General features: G+C 43.0%; 1 protein-coding gene across 3 annotated transcripts in view; it reads right to left on the reverse strand.

The window, feature by feature from the left end:
* Positions 1–2,679: 2,679 nt before the first annotated feature.
* RTF1 (RTF1 homolog, Paf1/RNA polymerase II complex component) overlaps positions 2,680–22,205 on the reverse strand; it is a 48,789-nt gene continuing 29,263 nt past the window's right edge. For 2 of the 3 annotated variants that reach the window (XM_022587417.2, XM_089905134.1), the window contains 14 exons: positions 18,688–18,802; positions 17,899–18,010; positions 12,261–12,396; positions 11,592–11,769; positions 9,978–10,060; positions 8,750–8,837; positions 8,535–8,642; positions 7,875–7,952; positions 7,225–7,346; positions 7,012–7,069; positions 6,477–6,554; positions 5,908–6,003; positions 5,064–5,175; positions 2,680–4,819 (listed from right to left, as the gene is read on the reverse strand). In XM_022587417.2, the coding sequence (XP_022443125.1) occupies positions 4,713–4,819; positions 5,064–5,175; positions 5,908–6,003; positions 6,477–6,554; positions 7,012–7,069; positions 7,225–7,346; positions 7,875–7,952; positions 8,535–8,642; positions 8,750–8,837; positions 9,978–10,060; positions 11,592–11,769; positions 12,261–12,396; positions 17,899–18,010; positions 18,688–18,802 (1,471 nt within the window). In that variant the 3' untranslated portion in view covers positions 2,680–4,712. Of the gene's footprint in view, positions 4,820–5,063; positions 5,176–5,907; positions 6,004–6,033; positions 6,313–6,476; positions 6,555–7,011; positions 7,070–7,224; positions 7,347–7,874; positions 7,953–8,534; positions 8,643–8,749; positions 8,838–9,977; positions 10,061–11,591; positions 11,770–12,260; positions 12,397–17,898; positions 18,011–18,687; positions 18,803–22,205 lie in introns of those variants that run through there. The other variant, XM_089905141.1, reaches the window with a different exon arrangement.

The following is a 22,205-nucleotide window of genomic DNA, read 5'->3' on the forward strand; positions in this document are numbered from 1 at the left end:
AGCCCGCTGGGGCAGTGGCGAGGTGGAGGCCTTCAGAGCCACTGAGGGCTGGGAGTGGGAGGATGCTTTCAGACTGACCATCAGTAAAGAGGGAGTGTGTTGGGGGCTGGAGAGAATAGCAGCAGCAAGTTTGGACCAAAAGGCAGCTGTCTTTCTCTGGACGGTTCTCCAGGCCAGCCCCAGCACCCACTGGAACCTCTATGTGGAGACTGAGTTTCTTGACCCCCAAGGTGGAGGCTGCCGGGAGTCTCTGGGCCAAGTCATGCCCTCTGTCAGCACTCGGGCTGTTCTCCTGTGACTTCCCACCCCTATCTCACCACACTGGCCCTTGCATCCCAACCCCTGCCACTCTGCCCCAACAGTCTCTCCTGCGAGGCCTAGTGGCCTCTACTCTCACTGACAACAGCATTTATCGAACCGTTATCGAGGAAAGGAACACTTTAACAGGCTCCTGACAGATCTTATAGTAAAGATGGGGAACTTGGGCTCAGAAGAGTTAACCAGCTCAGCCCTAGGTAGTTAAGTGGTGGAGCTGGGATATGAACCCTGCACTGAGCCCGCTTGCCTTGTGGCTTTTAGGTCCTCCCTCCGGTCCAGGGCACAGTCTGGAAGCCCTAGACGTGCCTGTGCTCCACTGGCTAAGCCCCTATTCAGGGCCAAGAAACTCTGGCACTGAGGCTGGCCTGGGGAAACTTATAGAGAAGGCAGGCTGCCCCTCTGCCCCCCACCCCACCGCCTTAGTGCTGCTGTTCCCTCCAAGCCTCTGACACTCTCCTCCCCAAGGCAGTTCAGCTGCCCCTTTGGTCAGGGAAGTCACGCAAAAAAAATCTGAGCTGGAGGTCCATGGCTTCCCCATTCCTGGACACCACTACCCAGGACACCCAAGGAAAGTCAGCTCCTTCGCTCCCTCAACTCCAGAAAAAGTCGATGGACCCTGCACCCCTCTCGCCTTTGCATCCCTCCACCTGAGGCAGTCACAGCAAGTGGCTGCCTCACAGCAGGGAACCCTGGGAGATAACTGGACTAGGCTGTCCTCTGCTCAGAATCTCTGCTCTCTAGGCTCCCAGGGAGCCCACTGCTTCCAAAAATCAGGCAGCTGGGGAATTCCCTGGTGGTGCAGTGGTTAAGAATCTGCCTGCCAATGCAGGGGACATGGGTTCAACCCCTGGTCCGGGAAGATCCCACATGCTGCGGAGCAGCTAAGCCCGTGCACCACAACTACTGAGCCTGCACTCTAGAGCCCATGAGCCACAACCATTGAAGCCCTCACGCCTAGAGCCCGTGCTCTGCGACAAGAGAAGGCACCGCAATGAGAAGCCCACGCACAGCAATGAAGACCCAACGCAGCCAAAAATAAATAAATAAATAAGTAAAATAAATAAATAAACAAAAATCAGGCGGCTGGAGTGATAGGGAGCTTAAGAAAACCTCATGAGATGCAGTTGCTGGGTGAGCCCCAGGGACCCACCTCTCCCAACACCAAAGGCAGGCTTGGACTGGCCTTGTACCATTGTGATTGTCACCTCCACCTTCCCATCTCTAAAGGAGAGTTGATCCAGGATCTTGCTTCCTAGCTAACACATGGTCAGAAAGGTTTGAGACACAGCCTCATGCAGTGTTGGTGGTGAGCCTTACAGATCTCCCCAGCTTGGGCCGTGAGGGAAGGGTATCAGTATTTCCTCCATAGGCACACTCACAGCCCCTGGGCTCCCCCTTCACACTCGTGACAGGCTGAAAACAGGTTAACAAAGGAATTGTGGCTTAGCCAACTGAAAGCTGGAAGGACCAGACTCTCCCCAGTGTTAGGCAGTGTATCTGGGGCCCACCTAGTTCTGTTAAAGCTTGGTGATATATCTTCCAAAGTAGGAAGTAAACCAGGCCAGTTGGAGGTTGCCTTGGCTCTAGACAACTACTGTCTCAGAGAGGCTTCTGGGGAACCAGGTGGCTGAAGACTTGACAACAGCCACTTTCACTTTGGGGGTGCAGGGCTAAGAGTAGGGGAAGGAGAGAAACCAAGTGAAAGAGAGACTCTCTTGGACTTTTGAAGCATGACTTTGAGAGTTGCCACTCAGGATGCAGTCCTTGGACTAAATCTGATTCCCTTGTTAAAACAGGGCATAAAGTTTATTTACAAAGTATATGTACAGTTTGAGTGACAGGTCAGGACTTCACAGAAACAGAAAACAAAAGCATTCTTTTTGAAGGGAAGTTGCAGGCAGTAGACTTTCCCTGCACCTGTCAGAAGCAAGACAAACAGACCTATACATCATGAGCCAGGCACATGGACATTGGCCTTTTTGCTTCTTGGAAGGAAGTGAAAAATGTAGAAAGCCACCTTAGGTGCCGCACCCTTCAATACTGAAACCACATGGTGGGGTCGGGGTGGAGCAGTGGGCTGCTGCTGTGATTCCCCAGCACAAGAAGCCTGAACCACCAAGAAGCCCAGCTGGTGGGATAAAGCCAATGCCTGGACCAGATCTCAGTTCAGAGGTCCTGCCTCAGCTGAGACTGCAGACAAGCCCTCGGTCTTGACTCCAATCACCATGTAGGCTACTCAGGTGACAAGTTAACATTCTGTCTTCTTTGGTTGGCTTTGCTCCCTGCTGTGTTTTGGTGTCTCAGAAGGAAAGTTTCATTAGCTGCATGTGGGGAGGTAGTGGCAAAATGGCTACAGTGTGATGTAGTTTTAATAAAAATTTTATTACACAGCCATAATGTAACCGACACTTCTCCAAATCCAAATGATACTAAATACAGATCTACATGGTGGATCAGAATGACTCCAGCAAATTATATGGATTCTATAATTTCATGTCTTTAAAACCAGAGAAAAAAAAAAGTCCAAGTTTGTCACTATAGAAGAGGTCCCAGCAGCTTCCAGGACTCTGCTGGAGTCCAGGCAATGTTTAACAGTCTGTGATTCCACATTTACACAATAGTCTATAAAGAGTTTCGGTCAATGGACTATTCAAGTATATATGATTTTAATGAGTCCATCACCACTCCTTTGCCCAACCAAACTGTGTCACAGCCACCACATAGCTGTGTTACAGTCATATTTATCAATTTTACAGACACAATTCTTTTTAAAAACCATCGATTGCTGCTTTTTTCTTTTTTTTTAAATAAAAAAAGTATAAACTAAGTTAAAGCAACACTGAGGCTCTACTAAACCCGGAAGAGTTACCAAGTTCATTTTTATGTTTAAAAACAACTTAACTCCATGATTTCCCATCATCCCACTTTCTTATAGAAAGTAGGGTGAAGAAATACAAAGCGGGGCTTTGAGATGCCTCTCCCTCTTGTGGGAATCAGCAGCTCTCAGCTGTTCCTTTATCTTAGTTCTTGTTTTATATAGTCAGCTGTACTTTGTTCTGAAAAGATCTGTTAAATGCCACTTTTATTTACACTTGGAGCTTTACACCTGAGAATGATTATCAAGCAGTCAGCTTATCTCTTTGCAAACATTTCATAAAGACATACATACTTCTTTGCTGGCTTCACCCTAGCTGCACAACAATGTATATGCTTACCATATATATATGTATACACACACACAGAACTGCACATGCTTGTAACATTTGCAACCTAAATCTTTGTGTTCGTTCTCTCCACATTCATGTTGAATACTTTCTCTTAAAAAACAGAACAAAATATTATTCTTGCTGAAATGGCAAAACAGAATCACTAAGAAGAGACAAGTACATGGGGTGGAGAACAGACACACTCTACATTCAGCCAGGAAGCTGTGGGCTATACACATGGGCTGAGCAAGACACCTGCACTGCCCTCCCTGGTACCTGGCTGTGGGCTTCCCTCCCACCTGCCAGGACACAGCCGACAGGGCAGGGGCCAAACTGGGGAGATTTCTCCAAGGTGGGGGAGGTGATGGGGAAGAGGAGGTGGGGGAGGGGAAGTTACACAGCTACAGCAGTCAGGCCTGTTTAGTAAGAAGAATCACATTTAATGAGTTTCTTTCTTGCAGTTTCAGATGCTCAAGTACAGCTGAAAAAAATCTGAAACAGCTATAGACCCATGACAGACTGATACAAAGAGTACTGCATTTTTAAAAAATGATAAAAAAATCCACACACTTACAGACACATACACACATACACACTCTCTCTCAAATAGACCCCCCACCCTCCCCACAAATGTACACTTTTTGGAAACTAAACTGGTTTTGAAAATCCTTCTTCCACAGAGATGGGAAGAAGAGAAAGATGAGGAGAGAAGAAGGAGGACTGCAGGTGCCCAGTCCCCACTCCCTCCAGAGGGTCAGGTGCCAAATGTTCAATGGTTGGGTCCAAGGCAGTCCACAGAGGAGGCTGCCCAGTGCTGCTGCTATCACCGCCAGGGGCTCCAGCAAGAATCCCAGCTCCACGGTAACACTGAATGCGTGCAGAGTGGCCAATGAATTGTGCTGGTTTTTTTTTTTTAAAAAAAAAAAAGGCAAACACAAATCTAAAGACATGGATAAAGCCCAAGAGAGCCCAGGTTCACACTGGGTGGGGCCTGGGGGGTTGGTGGGAGATGTTGCAGACAAGGGAAGTCTATACAGCAAATGGTTTATATTACAGATGACTGGCAGTTTAGAGTCTCTTCCCAGTTCTACTGCTGCTCCAGCCCAGTGAGGGCAAATCAAAGGAAAAGAGGAAAGGTGGGGCACCGTGATGGGGCATGCAGGGTCAGAAGCAGCAGGCTGGGTGTGCTCAAATAAGCCCTCGTCGTTTTTTGTAGTCTTCCAAGTTCAGAGATCTCCTTGGAGCTCCATCCTTGGCTGGCGGAGCCTTGGAGGTGATGGCCAAAGCCTTTGACTCTATGGGAAAGAAGAGGCAAATCGGCATCTGAGGTCCTTTGGTCTTGTGCTTCACCCCTTCAGGTAGCCTTCCTTACTGTCCCTGTTCCCTCTCAAAACAGACCTGCAGCCTGTCTTACTCTGGTCTCCATAAATACTGGTAAGCAGACACCCCCATTTCTTCCCTAAAATCAGGCCTCCTTGCTGGCTGAGAGCCATGGAGCCACGTGGTCCTTGCTCATCACCAATCTGCACCTTCACCTACCTGAGCTGGGAACTTGTAAATCAATCTTCACGTCGAAATCATGTACTTTGAACAAGTCTTCTGAGAGGTCACTGGCTGACTTAGAATTCAAATCTTTATCCTTTCCCTGACCCTGCAATGTGAAGAGAAAAAGTAATTACAAAGTATAAATGCAAGTGGACTTCAAGAAGCAGTGACCACTAACGGTAAAGGCTCCTGCTCGAGTTCATTAGATCTTCCTACTAAGGCCCTTTTCTGATTCCTTCTCTCAGAGGGAGGACAGGAGAGGCCACAAAGAAGTTTCTTTTCTGAGCCTAAAAGAGGAGAGGGAAGGGAAGGCTCACGTCTGTGGTGTGAGGGAGAAAGGGTGGGCTTAAGACAACAAGCCACCTCTGACCCAAGATTTTAGGAATTCCTGGAACAGTTTGGGCTCCTCAGGAAAAGGCAGAAAATGGCTTCTAAACGGGCAGTTTCTCTTGGTTTAATATTTTAGTTTTCAAAGAACTTTCACTTTTACAACTGCCTCATCCTTACACGTCAACTACTCCTTCTAATTGTCCTATGAGTTAAATAAGCAGGGTATATAATATTACCCCCACTTTACGTATGAGAAAATGTGGATTAGAGGGCTAGAGGTCAGTTGCCTAAAGCCGTAGTCAAGGACTTCATTAAGTAGTGGTGTTGGGTTTAGAATTTAGGTCATCTGACCAGAATTCAGTAGTTGTTTATTACATTTGTAAATAATGAGGATGGAGAAAGGACTGCAAGTGGGACGCCATGTTCCTCCAGGTGGGGACAATCAAACCCGACCCAGGAAGTGCCTCTGGTGTCCGGACCAGCGGCCGAGCTCCAGTAGTATACTTGCCTTGCTCATTTCCTTTGGAGCATCTGGTAACGCCCCAGAACCGTATTTTGCGTTCAGCTGGGCCAATATGGCAGCTTGAACAGCCGGGTCTCTGGACTGAGAGACAATGCAAGTTATTTTAGAGATTGTTCAACACTCACACAGTCCTACCACCAGCTTCTGTCCCACCTACCACCACTGACATCACAGGCACCACAGTGGGCCCATCAGCAGATCAGTGGGGTTTTCCTCCACGCTGCAAAAAGGGGCAATTAAAAGCTTTGAAGCCCAGCCCAGACGGGCCCTAGCTAGGCGCTTCAGCCTACACATTCCTCACCTCTGCTGCACTGGTAAACCTGCCCTGGCATAGGCGGTTAGTCCATAGGTTTCTACAAATCCATGCCAGGTTTTCACTACCTGTATGTCCTAGAGTAAGATAAAAAAAGGAAGTATCCAGACCCAAGAGTTTGAGGCAAGCAAATCCCACTAAGACAATATTATTTTTAACTTCTTTATTAATCTCCTAATGGAATTCATTTTATGTCCCAGAATCTAGGTCCTGACTAAAAACGTCCTCTCTAGGCACTCACATTAGAAACGATGGTAGGTTTACACTGTCGCCTGGTAAAAGGATCCATCTGTTGGTTTTTCATGTTGTGACTTTCAGCCTGAAACAGAGAGCATGTATTACAGAACTGTATCTCCTGCCCCCCGCCTCTCATTCATCGTAAGCTTACATATAAATAACAGTCTGAAAGGTCCTAAAAAAAGTCAAAGGCTGTCTATCATCCTTTTCCCTTTAAGAACACCAGAGCAGATTATGGGGGCAACAACCAAAAGAAAAAGACTGGAAACTGATAAAAATGAATACGCATGGAGTAGAATCTAAAGATGGGGAGGGATAAGACAGGGTAGAAGACTGCTGCTTTTTATTATAAATTAATATCTTATGTGCTTGTATGTGTGCCTACAGAGAAACTATGTGTGTGTTAAGTGTACACGTTACTTCAATAATTGAAAGATAAACTCAAGCAAGATACAGAAAAGATTACATATTGTTTTATTACATATTGTTTTATTAATTAAAATTATTTTCAGTGATCCAGATAAAGTTGTCTTACTCACCACAAGGGCCTTCTCAGACTCCACAATGTTCCACTCCCGGTTCCGCTGGTTGATGTAACTGTGGGGTGAGTAAGAGGCATGAGTCAGTGGGCTGTGAAAGGAGGGAGGGGACCACTGAGTCCTCACCCCGGAGATACGTGGAGCCACTGGGGCACAGTGCGTACAAGGCCACAGGCTCGCCTGATAATTGTGGACCAAGGATCTGTAACACACCTGATCGCAGATATGTTCTTGGTCCGCTGGCGGTCCAGGGCCTCTGCTCGTTCCTCCAGCTCGTTCAGCTGGTCTTGGATTTGTTTGGCCTTGTCCTGATCCCCCAGGTCCTCGGCCATGGCCTGCACATAGAGAGACATGTGAGATTCTGGCTATGACTGGCTCTATATTAAGTGTCCCATTACTTCCAGCACAGGCAAGATACCTCACATGATGAACAAATGACAGGAGGTGTGAAAGAGTACTGAAAACAAACACCGTAGAACCCAGGCCCCACATGGCTAACTCAGCCTAACAAGGCTCACCCCACCCTGATGTGAAGAACGGAAAACCACCCACCGCAGCTGGGCTTGGCAATATCATTAGTCTGTTCAGACCCAGTGCTGATACTACCCTGGGGTCTATCTTATTACACACGAAACTAAAGTGACTAGAAAGTGAGGAAAATGGAACAAGCAAGATCAGTTTCAATTTATAGAAAGGAAAACAGCCAAAGGATGCTGCCCAGGTGCCAAGAAAGCACTGTTGCTTACCTTTGAGCCCAGCATTTTCTCCCAATCCTGACACTACTAACTTGAAAAACGGTGAACAAGTTTGATTTCCACATCGCCTTACAGGACAGGGAGAGAGGCTCAACCACAAGTCCTCACCTTTTCCTTTAGGAGTTGCGTTTTCTTCATAGCATAGTTGGGTGGAGCTTTCCTGAATCTTTCTTTCTCTTTTACAATCTGTACCAGAGAGGAGATACCAGCAGTGAGGTATTTCTAAATTAGTTTTGTAGGCAAGGTAGTGAGCCCATTTTGGAGGTAAGCAGCTAGTTAAACAGGGGCTGCTCTTCCTACAGCAATGCCATGCCCCACAGAGAGAGCGAGTTCATTCCAAGGGATGCTATGCTGCTTCCGGGGTCACGGAGATTCTTCTGGGATAGTGGGAAGAAACATGCACCAATAAAGAGCAGCAGCCCAAGGACCTTGTACTGTCAGGCTAGCCACTGTCCAAGCGAACAGAGATCAAGGAATTTTACCAAAATGTTTTGGAAAAAGAAAACTCTTAAAGGACCAAGCCTAGAAGAAGAATACAGATTCCTGAACCCTGAATACACTTCCTTAGTCTATGACTTCAAGTGAGAATGTATGGAGAAAATCTTGATGAACCATAAATAATAAGGTAGCGATAATAGTATTCCCTCTTTCTCATGCAACAGTAGCAGAGCCAAAAATGTCAAGATACAGGAAAGAAAAGAAAGGCATGATCTTCTCTAACACTGGTTCTTGATGAGCCTCCGGACTCTGGGGTACCAGGTTTCTTACCTCTTCAATGTCCTGGTCGTTGAATTTATAATTAAGAGCTTCTTTAATAGATAATTCCTTCTTATTGATTTCATCTAGAGTGGGCAACTGCATGCCAGCAGAGAACATCTGGACCAAAACATGATAAAAGGTTATTTATGATAAAGGGTTTTGGAAAGAGGCTCTCTCGGTGTTTTCATCAACAACTGCTAGGGAGGTGCTGTCTGTCCACTTACCGCTTCTTTCCACTTCATGAATTCGCTTTCAGTAAACTCCTGGTTTGAGACAAACTCTAGGCGGAACACTCGCTGGTCACTGCCGTGCCTACACAAAAAAGAGCAGCTTCAGGAATGGGTATGTTGACTGCAGCGCCAGAAGAGCAACCCCACCTAGCTTCCATCCTAGCTACCCTTTAGAATCATCTAGGAATATTTACAAAACTTCTAGTGCCAAAGCACCACTCTAGATCAACTGAATCAGAATCTCTGGGAGTAGGAACCAGGCACTGAAATTGTACACACAAAAAGCCCCTCCCAGGTTGTTCTAACGGGCAGCAGGGACTAAAAATCAAAGTGAGCCCTGGAAACAAGTGGATTTGGCCAGTGCTTCAAAAGTCCATTTACAATAAAATCCATCACAGTCAACTGGCATCAAGAATATGAAATATTACATAGATATCTGAATGACAAGGAAGCTCTATCCCTAGAAAGAACACTGCCGTTCTGCTGACTCCTGTGCTGGCCACGTGAGTCAGTGTCATCCTCCCAGAGACAGTCACTTTCAGCACGTCATGGCTGCTGCCCACAGCAACTGGCTCTTTTCAAACAGTCCAGGAGAAATGATGGGAATGGGAGAAGGGAACAGAGAGACCAGAGAGGCCAAGTAAGGCCATGGCAGAGCCTTGTCTATGACCCACTATTTGCAGTCACCCGGCAAGTTACTTCTGTTCCTTCCCATATAGGGCCTTTAGAATTTTCAGGCTCCAAGAGGATAGGGATTTGTGTGTGTGTTTTGTTCTCGCTTCTATCCTGATGCCTAGAACTGTGGCATGTAGCCAGCATTCAGTCAATATCATGTTATTGAAGCAGAAACCAAGTCCAAAAAGGTAACCTGGCTTGTGAAAGATCAAGTTAGTTAGTGATGGAGCCAGGACCAGAAGCAAGCCTCCTGACCATGCTCACCGAGGAATGCCTGCAGGATTCTGGGAGGAGGGGGTCTCGCAGTCTGACATTTTCCTTCTATGTGTCCCACTGCTCCATATCCCTGACTTCCCCTATGAGAGAGATATATCCTACTTTCCCTATAGGCAAAGGCAGAATACAAGTTTCCCTCCAAGTCCCCTGCGGGGATAACACAAACAGTATTACTGTAACAAGAAACATCACACTGGGAGTGAATAACAGCCGCAACAGGCAGTGCCTGTTTGCACGGGAGCAGAAGCTGCCACAGAAGCACCTCTCCTACCGTAGCTGTAGCCCTTTGTTTGTTCTGGTGCCACCAAGCTGGTAAACTTTGGCGGTTTCCACTACACCCGTGATTTCAGCAACCTAAGCGAGGACAGAGACACCAATCACAACAGACTCTTTCAGAGCTCTCCACCCCACCCTCTGGCTCCATCTGCATGAGTGCAGATGAGTGACCCCACGCTGAGAGAAGCCCACAGCTGCCAGGTGTTCTGGGCACCTTTCTCGGGCTTAGAACTCAGACGGCCAGGCACCTGTGCCCAGAATTAAGCAAGCGCCAGGCGAGGAGGCAGTTAGCCTGGTGGGGCGTTGGAAGCTTCCCCTCCAACTTAATTCTACCTTACTAAGGGGTGCACCTGGATTTCAGAGGTCAGTTTTATCAATCAAGTGTGAAGACCATGAGGTCTGTTTCTGTTGCCAAGGTTTCTGGGACATGACATGGCCCCTGGTCCTCACAGAAGGAGGCAAAACACGTTAAAACCAAACAACCCAGAACAAAACAAACAAAAACAAAAAGAAAAAAAAAATCAAACAGCTATGTTCTAGTCATCTAGACCACAGAAGCAGAGCTGGAACTCACAAGATAATCTATTAGGTTGGAGGGTGTTTTTAAAAAATTAATTTATTTTTGGCTGCATCAGGTCTTTGTTGCTGCGTGTGGTCTTTTCCTAGTTGCAGCAAGTGGGGTCTACTCTTCGTTGAGGTGCGAGGGCTTCTCATTGCGATGGCTTCTCTTTGTGTGGAGCACAGGCTTCAGTAGTTGTGGTGGTGCACAGGCTTAGTTGCTCCACAGCATGTGGGATCTTCCCGGACTAGGGCTCAAACCCGTGTCCCCTCCATTGGCAGGCAGATTCTTTTTTTTAAAAAAAATAATTAATTTTTGGCTGCATTGGGTCTTCGTTGCTGCGCATGGGCTTTTCTCTAGTTGCGGAGAGCAGGGGCTACTCTTCGTTGTGGTGCGCAGGCTTCTCACTGCGGTGGCTTCTCTTGTAGTAGAGCACAGGCTCTAGGCGCAGGGGCTCAGTAGTTGTGGCTCACAGGCTCAGTAGTTGTGGCTCGCAGGCTCTAGAGTGCAAGCTCAGTAGTTGCGGCGCACGGGCTTAGTTGCTCCATGGCATACGGAATCTTCCTGGACCAGGGCTCGAACCCGCGTCCCCCATGCTGGCAGGCGGATTCTTAACCACTGTGCCACCAGGGAAGTCCCTGTTCGTCATTTTTCAAACCTCAATATAACTCCCTGTTCCAGAGGTCACTTAGTATGTAACATGGAAATTTTTCATTTATTTATTTTTCAAATGAACAAATCTTCCAGATTACATAACTCTTGAAAAATACTTCGTTAAGTGTCTGCCTTCTCACATCTACATGAAAGGAGGATAGAGAAAATTGTTCTAAATCTAAACCCTTGGGCTCCAAGTACTCCTCCTGGCAGCAGGTCACAATAGATCTCTGGTTGGCTCAGACTGTCACTGCTCTAAGGGCATCTCAATTGGAGTCTATTTTCCCATCAAATGGGAAAAGTGACAGATTTGTTCAGTAGTTCCTACTCCTAGCTAAGAATCATTATATTTAAAACATAAAACATGGACAATTGTCCAAGGAAAGAAATACTAACTCGGTAAACTGGTTTGCTGTTGTGGTTTCCAATGCCAATCCGTACAAAACATCCTGTGACAGTTTTAGCAAAGAAGGGCATGTGACACCAACGTTCCAGCTTATGCCGTGATAATCGAACCCGATTCAGTTCCTCTGGTAAGGAGACCGGTTGTGATTTTGGAGGGATCTCTTCTTTCCTGTGAGGAACAAAGGACACTGGGAAAAATGTGCATCATAAAAACAGATCAAGGTAAATAAATAATACCAACTTCTTAAAACTTAACCGAAGTATGTGTGATTTCATACAGTAGGAGAAATAAATGAAGCAACAGGAAAGTGGGACTAGAATCCTATTCCTAACCAGTAGTGTGAACTGTCTCAAATGAGGCTGCCATCCCAGATAACCTATCAGACTAGGAAAACTAATGGAAGCTCCTGGCCAATCTGAGGGTGACATGAAGGCAGCTCCTACCCGCCTGGCCATGATAAAATGTGCAGGGGTACAGGCTAAGAGCCAACAGCAGAAGTATATGTTTGGGCTGGTGTGCTGGGGAGCCCAGCTTGGCAATTCAGGGTACGGAACCAGACCAAAGTTCGTCACCCGAACAGGGGAAATTTGGAACTACGCTAAGCCTCTCCACAAAGAACCACCTGTCTTGACTACCAGACCAAAGTGTACACAGCTTACTCCTCTTCTTCATCAGATGACGATGTTCGGGATGAGCGGTCTGACTTTTCACTGGACTTGTCATCTTCCTCCTCCTCCTCATCGTCAGAGTACACCTCACTGGTTTTTAATGGCTGTTTCTTGGCGAGGAGCTCAGCTTAAAAAAAGAGGAAATGTTTACCTAGATTCTCTCAATAAGAAGCTGAAACATCTTTCATCCCTGAAAAAGAACTGGAACATGGAAAAGGACCCAATAGACAGCTCCGTCCTCTCTGGCCTGGTTTGTGATTACTTGTGTTAACAAGTACGTTAACCAGAAAGTTTAAGTCACACCGAATGTCAAGCCGCGGTAGACAAAAAAAAAAAGGGCTGGAAGACTGTCACTAAGTGGGCAAAAAGGGTCACCAACTCTACTGACAGCTGTCTTTTATATCTCTCAAGGCACTTGAAGATTGGCAGGAAAATTGGGGATAAACTTAAGATGTCTTCAGAGAGTCTTTCAGGAAAAACTTACTTTGAGTTTACAGTACTATTTGTAATAGCAGGAGACTGAAAACAACCCAAATGTCCACAAAGGGGAGTGGCTGAATCACCTCTAGCACATCCACCCAATGAACTACGCTGCAGCTGTAAAAAAAGGCAAGAGCCGAGCCTTACACTGCATCCTGAGTCAGAAAATGTTTTAAATGAACACATAAATATTTCTAGGATAGGCATTATATGGTCACTGTATCAGCTACTCAACTTTGCTACTGTGGACAGAAAGTAGTCACGATTATGAAAAAATGGGCATAATTGTATTCCAATAAAATTATTTACAAAAACAGGTAATCTACTAACCATTGCTCAACATAAAAACTAAGGAGTTATCTTTAGAATATATGGTTAAGTGAGAAAAGCAAGGCAGAGAGAAGTGTGTATAATGCACTAACATTAATCTAAGATGGAGGGTGAATCTGTGTCCTTTTGTTTAAAAAATAAAAAGGAAGGATATAAAAAGAATTTTTTTAAGTGGTCATCTACTATGGGAGGGAGGCAAGGGGTGAAAGAGAAGGCTATAGATGCTAAATTTCTCTGAATATACCTTGCTTAGTAGATTTGACTTTGGAACCTTGCATCGTGTATAATCATAGAACAGAACATTAAGTCATCTCTACAGATCACAAGCAAAATAAAACAAAGTACTCATTTGATGGCACAACCACACAAAAAACAACTATAACAAGTGTTTTGTGTTGGTTTTTTTTTTGACTGTGGGGCTTGTAAGATCTCATTCCCCTGGTCAGGGATTGAACCCAGGCCACGGCAGTTAAAGCGCTGAATCCTAACCACTAGACAACCAGGGAACTCCCAACAAGCGACTTTAAAACATAGTCATTCAAAAGACAGACATACAGACCAATGAAATAGAGAGCCCAGAAATAAACCCTTGCATATATGGTCAGATGATTCCCAACAAGGGTGTCAAGGCCAATCAATAGGGAAATGACAGTCATTTCAAAAACTTGTGCTGGGGTGGGGGGATTTCCCTTGTGGCGCAGTGGTTAAGAATCTGCCTGCCAATGCAGGGGACACGGGTTCAATCCCTGGTCCGGAAAGATCCCACATACCATGGAGCAACTAAGCCCGTGCGCCACAACTACTGAGCCTGTGTGCTCTAGAGCCTGTGAGCCACAACTACTGAGCCTGCGTGCCACAACTACTAAAGCCCACGCACCTAGAGCCCGTGCTCCGCAACAAGAGAAGCCACCGCGATGAGAAGTCCACGCACTGCAATGAAGAGTAGCCCCCGCTCGCCACAACTAGAGAAAGCCCGCACACAGCAACAAAGACCCAGTGCAGCCAAAAATAAATAAATTTATAAAAAACAAAAGAAAAACAAAAAACAAACTTGTGCTGTGGTACTTCCCTGGTGGTCCAGTGCTATGACCCCGTGCTCCCAATGGAGGGGCCCCGGGTTTGATTCCTGGTCAGGGAACTATACCCCACATGCCTCAACTAAGAAGCCTGCATGCCGCAACTACAGATCTCTCATGCTGCAACGAAGATACTGCACATGGCAACGAAGATCCTGTGTGCCGCAACTAAGACCCAATGCAGCCAAATAAATAAATAAATATTAAAAAACAAAACAAAACAAAAAAACCGAAAACAAACTTGTGCTGGGAAAACTGGATATCCCACATGCCAAAAAAAAAAAAAAAAAAAACGTGGACTCTAACCTTACACCGCATACAAAAATTAACTCAAACGGATCAAAGATCATTTTTTTTCTTTTCTTTTGGTTGCGCCGGGTCTTAGTTGTGGCACATGGGATCTTCGTTGCCACGTGCAGGATCTTCGTTGCGGCATACGGGATCTAGTTCCCTGACCAGGGATCAAATCCGGGTTCCCAACACTGGCAGCGTGTCTTAACTACTGAACCACCAGGGAAGTCCCTGGATCAAAGACCTAAATGTAAGAGCTAAAACTATCAAACTCTTCAAAGGAAACAGGGGAAAGCTTTATGACACTGGATTTAGCAATGATTTATTGGATGTGACACCGAAAGTACAGGCAACAAAAGAAAAAAAAGTGAAGGCAAACAGTACTTCACCAAAATTAACTTATGCATCAAATGACACTATTAAAGAGTGAACGGACAACCTATGGGAGAATGGGAGAAAATATCTGTAAATCGTGTCTCTGATAAAGAATTAATATTCAAAATAATTTTAAAAGTCTTACAACTCAACAAGAACCAAAGAATGTGATTAAAACATGGGCAAAGGACTTGACTAGACATTTCATCAAAGAAGATATCCAAATGGCCAATAAGCATACAAAAAGATACTTAACATCACCAGTCATTAGGAAAACGCAAATCAAAACCACAACAAGATACCACTTCATGCTCACTGAAATGGTTATAATCATAAAGACAATGACAAGTGTTAGTGAGGATGTGGAAAGAGTGGAACCCTCATAAGTTGCTGCTGGGAATGCAAAATGGTTAAGCCTCTTGGAAAACAGCCTGGCAGTTTCTCAAAAGGTCAAACACAGGGCTTCCCTGGTGGCGCAGTGGTTGAGAGTCCGCCTGCTGATGCAGGGGACACAGGTTCGTGCCCCGGTCCTGGAAGATCCCACATGCCGCGGAGCGGCTAGGCTTGTGAGCCATGGCCGCTGAGCCTGCGCGTCCGGAGCCTGTGCTCCGCAACGGGAGAGGCCACAACAGTGAGAGGCCCGCGTACCGCAAAAAAAAAAAAAGTCAAACACAGAGTTACCATATGCTTTAACAATTCCACTATAAATGCTCAGAGCAGCATTATTCATAATAGTCAAAAAGTGGAAACAACCCAGTGTCCCTCAAAAGGTGAACAGATAAATAAAATGTGTATATCCATACAATGGAATATTATTCAGACATAAAAGAAGTATTGTTACGTGCTACAACATGGATGAACCTAGAAAGCATGCTACGTGAAAGAAGCCAGACACAAGAGATCATATATTGTATGAGTCCATTTATATGAAATGCCCAGAATAGGCAAGTCTATAGTGACAGAAAGTAGACCAGTGGTTGCCTAGGGCTGGGAGATAACAGGTCCGTAGAGGGGGGTGACAGTTAAGGGATATAGGGTTTCTTTCTGGGGTAATGAAACATCTTAAAACTCATTGAGTTTTACCACACAGCTGTGAATATACTACAAGCCATTGCCTTATATACTTTAAATGAGTAAACAGTATGGTACCTTAATTATACCTTAAGAAAGTTGCTATAAATCAAAACAAAACAAAAAAACTTGGTATCCTGGTTTTGAAATGGACATACCAGTATGAGGCTCAAAATAAATTCTTAAAAAAAAAAAAAATCCTAGCTGTGGACACTGAAGACTTAGAAATAATAACCAACCCAGTCGCACTCCTGCGTCTAGACTATGGTGTCTAAATACAATTTCTCATGAGAAAAAAACCCCACCCAAAACAAAAAAAAACCCAGGGCTCCTTAGAGAAATGTCTGATTCCAAATCCAGAAAGCAAGAAAGCTATTAAAGACTACTGGGGTTTCACATCAAAAGGACTCAGGCTACAAAAAAAAAAAAAAAAAGGACACAGGCTACAACTGCTTGAAGATAAGACAATTTGAGTCTCAACAATAATAATAATAATTGCAATGGAGTAAAAACATAAAGTATGGGGTCTTCCCTGGTGGCGCAGTGGTTAAGAATCCGCCTGCCAATGCAGAGGACACGGGTTCAAGCCCTGGCCTGGGAAGATCCCACATGCTGAGGAGCAACTAAGCCCGTGCACCACAACTACTGAGCCTGCAAGCCACAACTACTGAGCCCGTGCACCTAGAGCCCATGCTCCGCAACAGGAGAAGCCACCGCAATGAGAAGCCCGTGCACTGCAACGAAGAGTAGCTCCTGCTCACAACTAGAGAAAGCCCGCATGCAGCAAAGAAGACCCAATGCAGCCAAAAATAAAAATAAATAAATTTATAAAAATAAATAAATTTATATTAAAAAAACCCATAAAGTATGTTAAAATCCATGAGTTCACAGGGATATTCAAAATAAACAAATTTCACTGGTTATCTTTGGAGTTTGCCAAGGAACTATCTCATTCTTTTGAAAACTAGTAAATAAAAGGGGGAAAAAAAGGCAAGAATTTACTCTGCCTTTCCTATACAAAATGTCCCTGGTGGTAACGGAATAGCTGATGAGAAATTTCTCTTTCTAGAAGCATACCAGATAATAAATGAAGAAAGAACGATACATTAGAATATCACTATTTTGTGGCTTAAAGACTTAAATATAAGACATGACACCATAAAACTCCTAGAAGAGAACACAGGCAAAACATTCTCTGACATAAATCGTACCAGTGTTTTCTTAGGTCAGTATCCCAAGGCAATAGAAATAAAAGCAGGGACTTCCCTGGTGGTCCAGTGGTTAAAAATCCACCTTCCAGTGCAGGGTATGTGGGTTTGATCCCTGGTCAGGGAACTAAGATCCCACATGCCACCAGGCAACTAAGTCCGCATGCTGCAACTACTGAGCCTACATGCCTCAGCTAGAGAGCCTGTGTGTTGCAACTACAGAGCCCATGCGCCACAACCAGAGAGAAGCCCACATGCCACAATGAAAGATCCTGCGTGCCACAACTAAGACCTGATGCAGCCAAAAATAAATAAACAAATAATTTTTTAAAAGGGAAGAAATAAAAGCAAAAATAAACACATGGGACCTAATCAGACTTATAAGCTTTTGCACAGCCAAGGAAACCATAAATAAAATGAAAAGACAACCTACAGACTGGGAGAAAATATTTGTTACTATTTTTTAGGTATAGTAATGGTACTGTAGTTACATTTAAAATAGGAGTCCTTATCTTTTAGAGACAGATATTGAAATATTTATGGTTGAAATATGATGATGCTGGGATTTACTTCAAAATAACCCAAAGGAAGAGGGCAGTGTAGATTTAATAAGATTAGCTATGAGTTGACTGCTGAAGTTGGAGGATGGGTTCATGGAGTTTCATTACACTATTCTCTGTATGTGTTTGGAACTGCCTATACTAGAGAGCTAAAAAGGGGGAAAAATTAAAATTGGCATCAGGAAGTTAAATCATATGATCAAAGACACAAAGTAGCCATCACATTTTCCCCACCTACCTGTTCTGTTCTTCCGTTTTTCTCGCTCTGCTTTTAGCTCCTCCATGGCTTGAGATTTCTTATCTAGTTTCTCATCCCGTTTGGAACGTCGTTCCTTGTTATGGGATGTTACCTGGGAAGGGAAAAATATGTAGGATGGCTCTTTTTACCAACAGCTGATGATAACATTCTCTATACCTAAAAATCATTCGGTTCTCCAATGTGAATCTATATTGGTTACAGAAATTGAAATTTGCTTAAGAGGAGAGAGCATCCTCTTGTGGACAAAGAGGATAGAGCAGTAAAGTCAGTCCTTGTCTTACCTGCCTAATAAACAGAAAGCCTAAGAAGTATAAGATAAACACTTTCTGGAAGGACTCCCTAGATCACAGCTAATATATGTTAATACTGTCAACAAAGCTTTTTGTGATAAATGCAGAGATGACTAATTTTCCCAGCTACATTTATTACCAAGTCCAGGATGACATACACCTGAGTAAACATCATAACCGATTCAGCTACCCGGGACAGGAAGTTTACAAACTTTCCCTTAAGGAGTGCTCACACACCAATGAGCTGCTTTTTACATGCAGACTTGAGTAGAATTCCCATGGAGTTAAACAGCACAGCTAATGGTGAAATGATATGTCCAGAGATTAATGAAACCTATAAGATGAAGATAGTACATAAATAGTCTTGCACTAACTGACCTAGGCTGATTAATATAAACCCATCTTTTATATAAACACACATACACACTCAAAATAGAGGTTTTATTCTTTGAATAACGAGGACTATTGAATCTCCTACCTGAGATTCTTGAATCTGTGTCAGTTTCTTCTTTTCCTGCTCCTCTTCTTGCTTTTTCTTTTTTTCTTTCTTTTCTTTCTTTTTGGCTGTTTTCAGTTTTTTCCTGATTTCAAATCTGTTTAAAATATATTTATTTGGTTTTTAAGTGGCAATGAAATATTTGTAGACTGATTTCTATTACGTAGGAGAAACGAATTAAGTGCGGGGAAGGAGTTAATAAATGTTTTGGTTTCCTGTAAGAAACTCCAATGTATCTTATAAGTACATTAGAAATATTGAATATAAATACACCAGAAGTACTTGAAAGCATTAAGGTGGAATAGACTTAAAATGAGAGAATACTGTTGTATCCTGTTGGTAACGCACTGCTCTTCCGCAACTTCACATAATGGAAGAAAATAGTTGATTCTTGGATCAACTCCAATGGTGTCCTATTAGAAACATAATGAAGCCACAGAGAGCCACTCTCCCGTTGCGGAGCACAGGCTCCAGACGCGCAGGCTCAGTGGCTATGGCTCACGGGCCTAGTCGCTCCGCGGCATGTAGGATCTTCCCGGACCAGGGCACGAACCCGTGTCCCCTGCATTGGCAGGCGGACTCTCAACCACTGTGCCACCTGGGAAGCCCCACTGTCACATTTTTAAGGTGGTCAAGACACAGGCTGTATTTTAAAAACACCACTCTCCATCTTTCTTCATTAGGAAAAATGCCTCCCTCAGCTCCACCCCAGCAAAGATGTGAATAAATATGCTACTCTCTTAAACAAATGCAATCTAGGCTCTCTCCCTGTAACAAAAAGCAGGCTTTTATGAAACAAAACTATTTTTTTGTGTGTGAATTTAAGGAACTTTATGGAAGGAATAAAATAAATATTAAACTCTTTTCATAACATTCTAAAATAAACCCAATATGAAATTTTTTACTTAATTCTTAATAGGGTCAATATACAAAAATTAACTGTATTTCTATATACTTGCAATGAATAATCCAAAAACGAAACAAAGAAAACAATTCAATTTACAGTAGCATCCAAAAGAATACAATATTTAGTAATAAATTTAACAAAACAAGTGCTAGTCTTTCACACCCAAAACTAAAGGACTGTTGAAAGAAATTAAATAATACCTAAGTAAGTAGAAAGATATCACATTCATGGATTAAAAGACTTAATATTAGATGGCAATACTTCCAAATTTGATAAACAGATTCAACACAATTCCTATAAAAATCCCAGCTGCTTCTTTTGCTGTTGCAGAAATTGATAAGCTGATACTAAAATTCCTATGGGAATGCAGAGGGCCCCATATAGCCAAAACAATTTTGAAGAACAAAGGTGGAGGACTTAACACTTCCCAAGTTAAAAATTGACTACATAGCTACAGTAATCAAAACAGTATGGTACTGGCATAACCATAAACATAATGATCAATGGAACAGAATACAGTCAACAAATAAATCCATATATCTATGAACAACTGATTTTCAACAATGGTGCCAAGACTGGGGAAAGAACAGTCTCTTCAACAAGTGGTACTCGGACAACTGGATAGCTACATGCCAAAGAATAAAGTTGGACTCTTACCTCACACCATATACAAAAAATGATCTCAAAATGGATCAACGAGGGGGAGAGGGATAAATTAGGAGGTTGGGATTAACATATACACACTACTATACATAAAACAGATAATCAACAAAGGCCTACTGTATAGTACAGGGAACTCTACTCAATACTCTGTAACAACCTGCATGGGAAAAGAACCTGAAAAAGAATAGATATATGTACATGTATAACTGAATCACTTTGCTGTACACTTGAAACTAACACAACATTGTAAATCAACTGTACTCCAATATAAAATTTTAAAAAATGGATCAATGATCTAAACATAAGACCTACAACTATAAAACTCTTACAAGAAAACATCTGGGTAAATACTCATGAACGTGGATTTGGTAAGATTCTTAGATATCAAAAGCTGCAGCAAGAAAAGAAAAAATTTATTGTGCATAAAAATTTTTAAATTTTGTGCATTAAACAATACTTGACAGTGAAAAATACAACCTACAGAATGGGAGAAAATATTTGCAAATCATGTTATCTGATAAGGGTCTACTAACCAGAATATATAAAGAACTCTTATAACTCAACAACAAAAAGACAAATAACCCAATTAACAAATACGCAAAGCACTTGAACAGACATTTCTCCAACAAGGATTTGAAAAGATTCTAAACATCATTAGTCAACAGGAAAATGCAAATCAAAACCACAATAAGACACTTCACATTTACCAGGATAGCTATTATCAAAAAAAGAAAAAATAACAAGTGTTGGCAAGGATGTGGACAAACTGGAACTCTTATATATTGCTGGTGGGAATGTAAAATGGTACAGCTGTTATGGAAAACAGTTTGGTGGTTTCTCAAAAAGTTAAACATAAAATTACCATATGACTCAGCAATTCCACTCCTATGTATATACCCAAAAGAATTGAAAATAGATACTCAAATATTTGTACATGAATGTTCATAGTAGCACTATTCACAACAGCAAAGATATCAAAACAGATTAATAAATAAAATGTGGTATATACACATAATGGAATATTATTCAGCCATAAAAAGGAATGAAGTACTGATACATGCTACATGAATGAACTTCAAATATATGTTAAGTGAAAGAAGCCAGGCACAAAAGACTACATATTTCTGATTCCATTTATATAAAATGCCCAGAAATAGGGAAATCTATAGAGACAGAAAGTTAGTGGCTTCCTAAGGCTAGGAGCAATAGAGGGAACTGAGTACCAATAAGTACAGGGTTTTTTTCTGGGGTGATGATAATGTTCTGAAATTAATTGTGGTGATGGCTACACAACTTTATGAATGTATAAAAAACCACCGAACCACTTTCAACCACTTTCAATGGGTAGATTCTATGGTGTGTAAACTACATCTCAATAAAGTTATTTCTAAAAGTTAATACCTGAGGTGCTGAGAAAACTGGACAGCTACATGTAAAAGAATGAAATTAGAACATTTTCTAACACCATATCCAAAAATAAACTCAAAATAGATTAAAGACCTAAATGTAAGACCAGAAACCATAAAACTCTTAGAGGAAAACACAGGCAGAACACTCTTTGACATAAATCGCAGCAATATTTTTTTGGATGTCTCCTAAAGCAAAGGAAATAAAAGTAAAAATAAACAAATGGGACCTAATTAAACTTAAAAGCTTTTGCATAGCAAAGGAAACCATCAACAAAACAAAAAGACAACCTACTGAATGGGAGAAAATATTTGCAAATGATATGACCAATACACAGTTAATATCAAAAAAATATATATATATAAACAGCTCATACAACCCAACATCAAAAAAACAAACAACCTGATTAAAAAATGGGCAGAAGACCTGAAGAGACATTTTTCCAAAGAGGAAATGCAGATGGCCCACAGGCACATGAAAAGATCTCAACATTGCTAATCATCAGGGAAATGCAAGTCAAAAC

This window comes from Delphinapterus leucas, chromosome 2 (genome assembly GCF_059928025.1).
Source record: "Delphinapterus leucas isolate spDelLeu-1000000601 "Yukka" chromosome 2, BTC_Dleu_Yukka2, whole genome shotgun sequence".
NCBI lineage: Eukaryota > Metazoa > Chordata > Mammalia > Artiodactyla > Monodontidae > Delphinapterus > Delphinapterus leucas.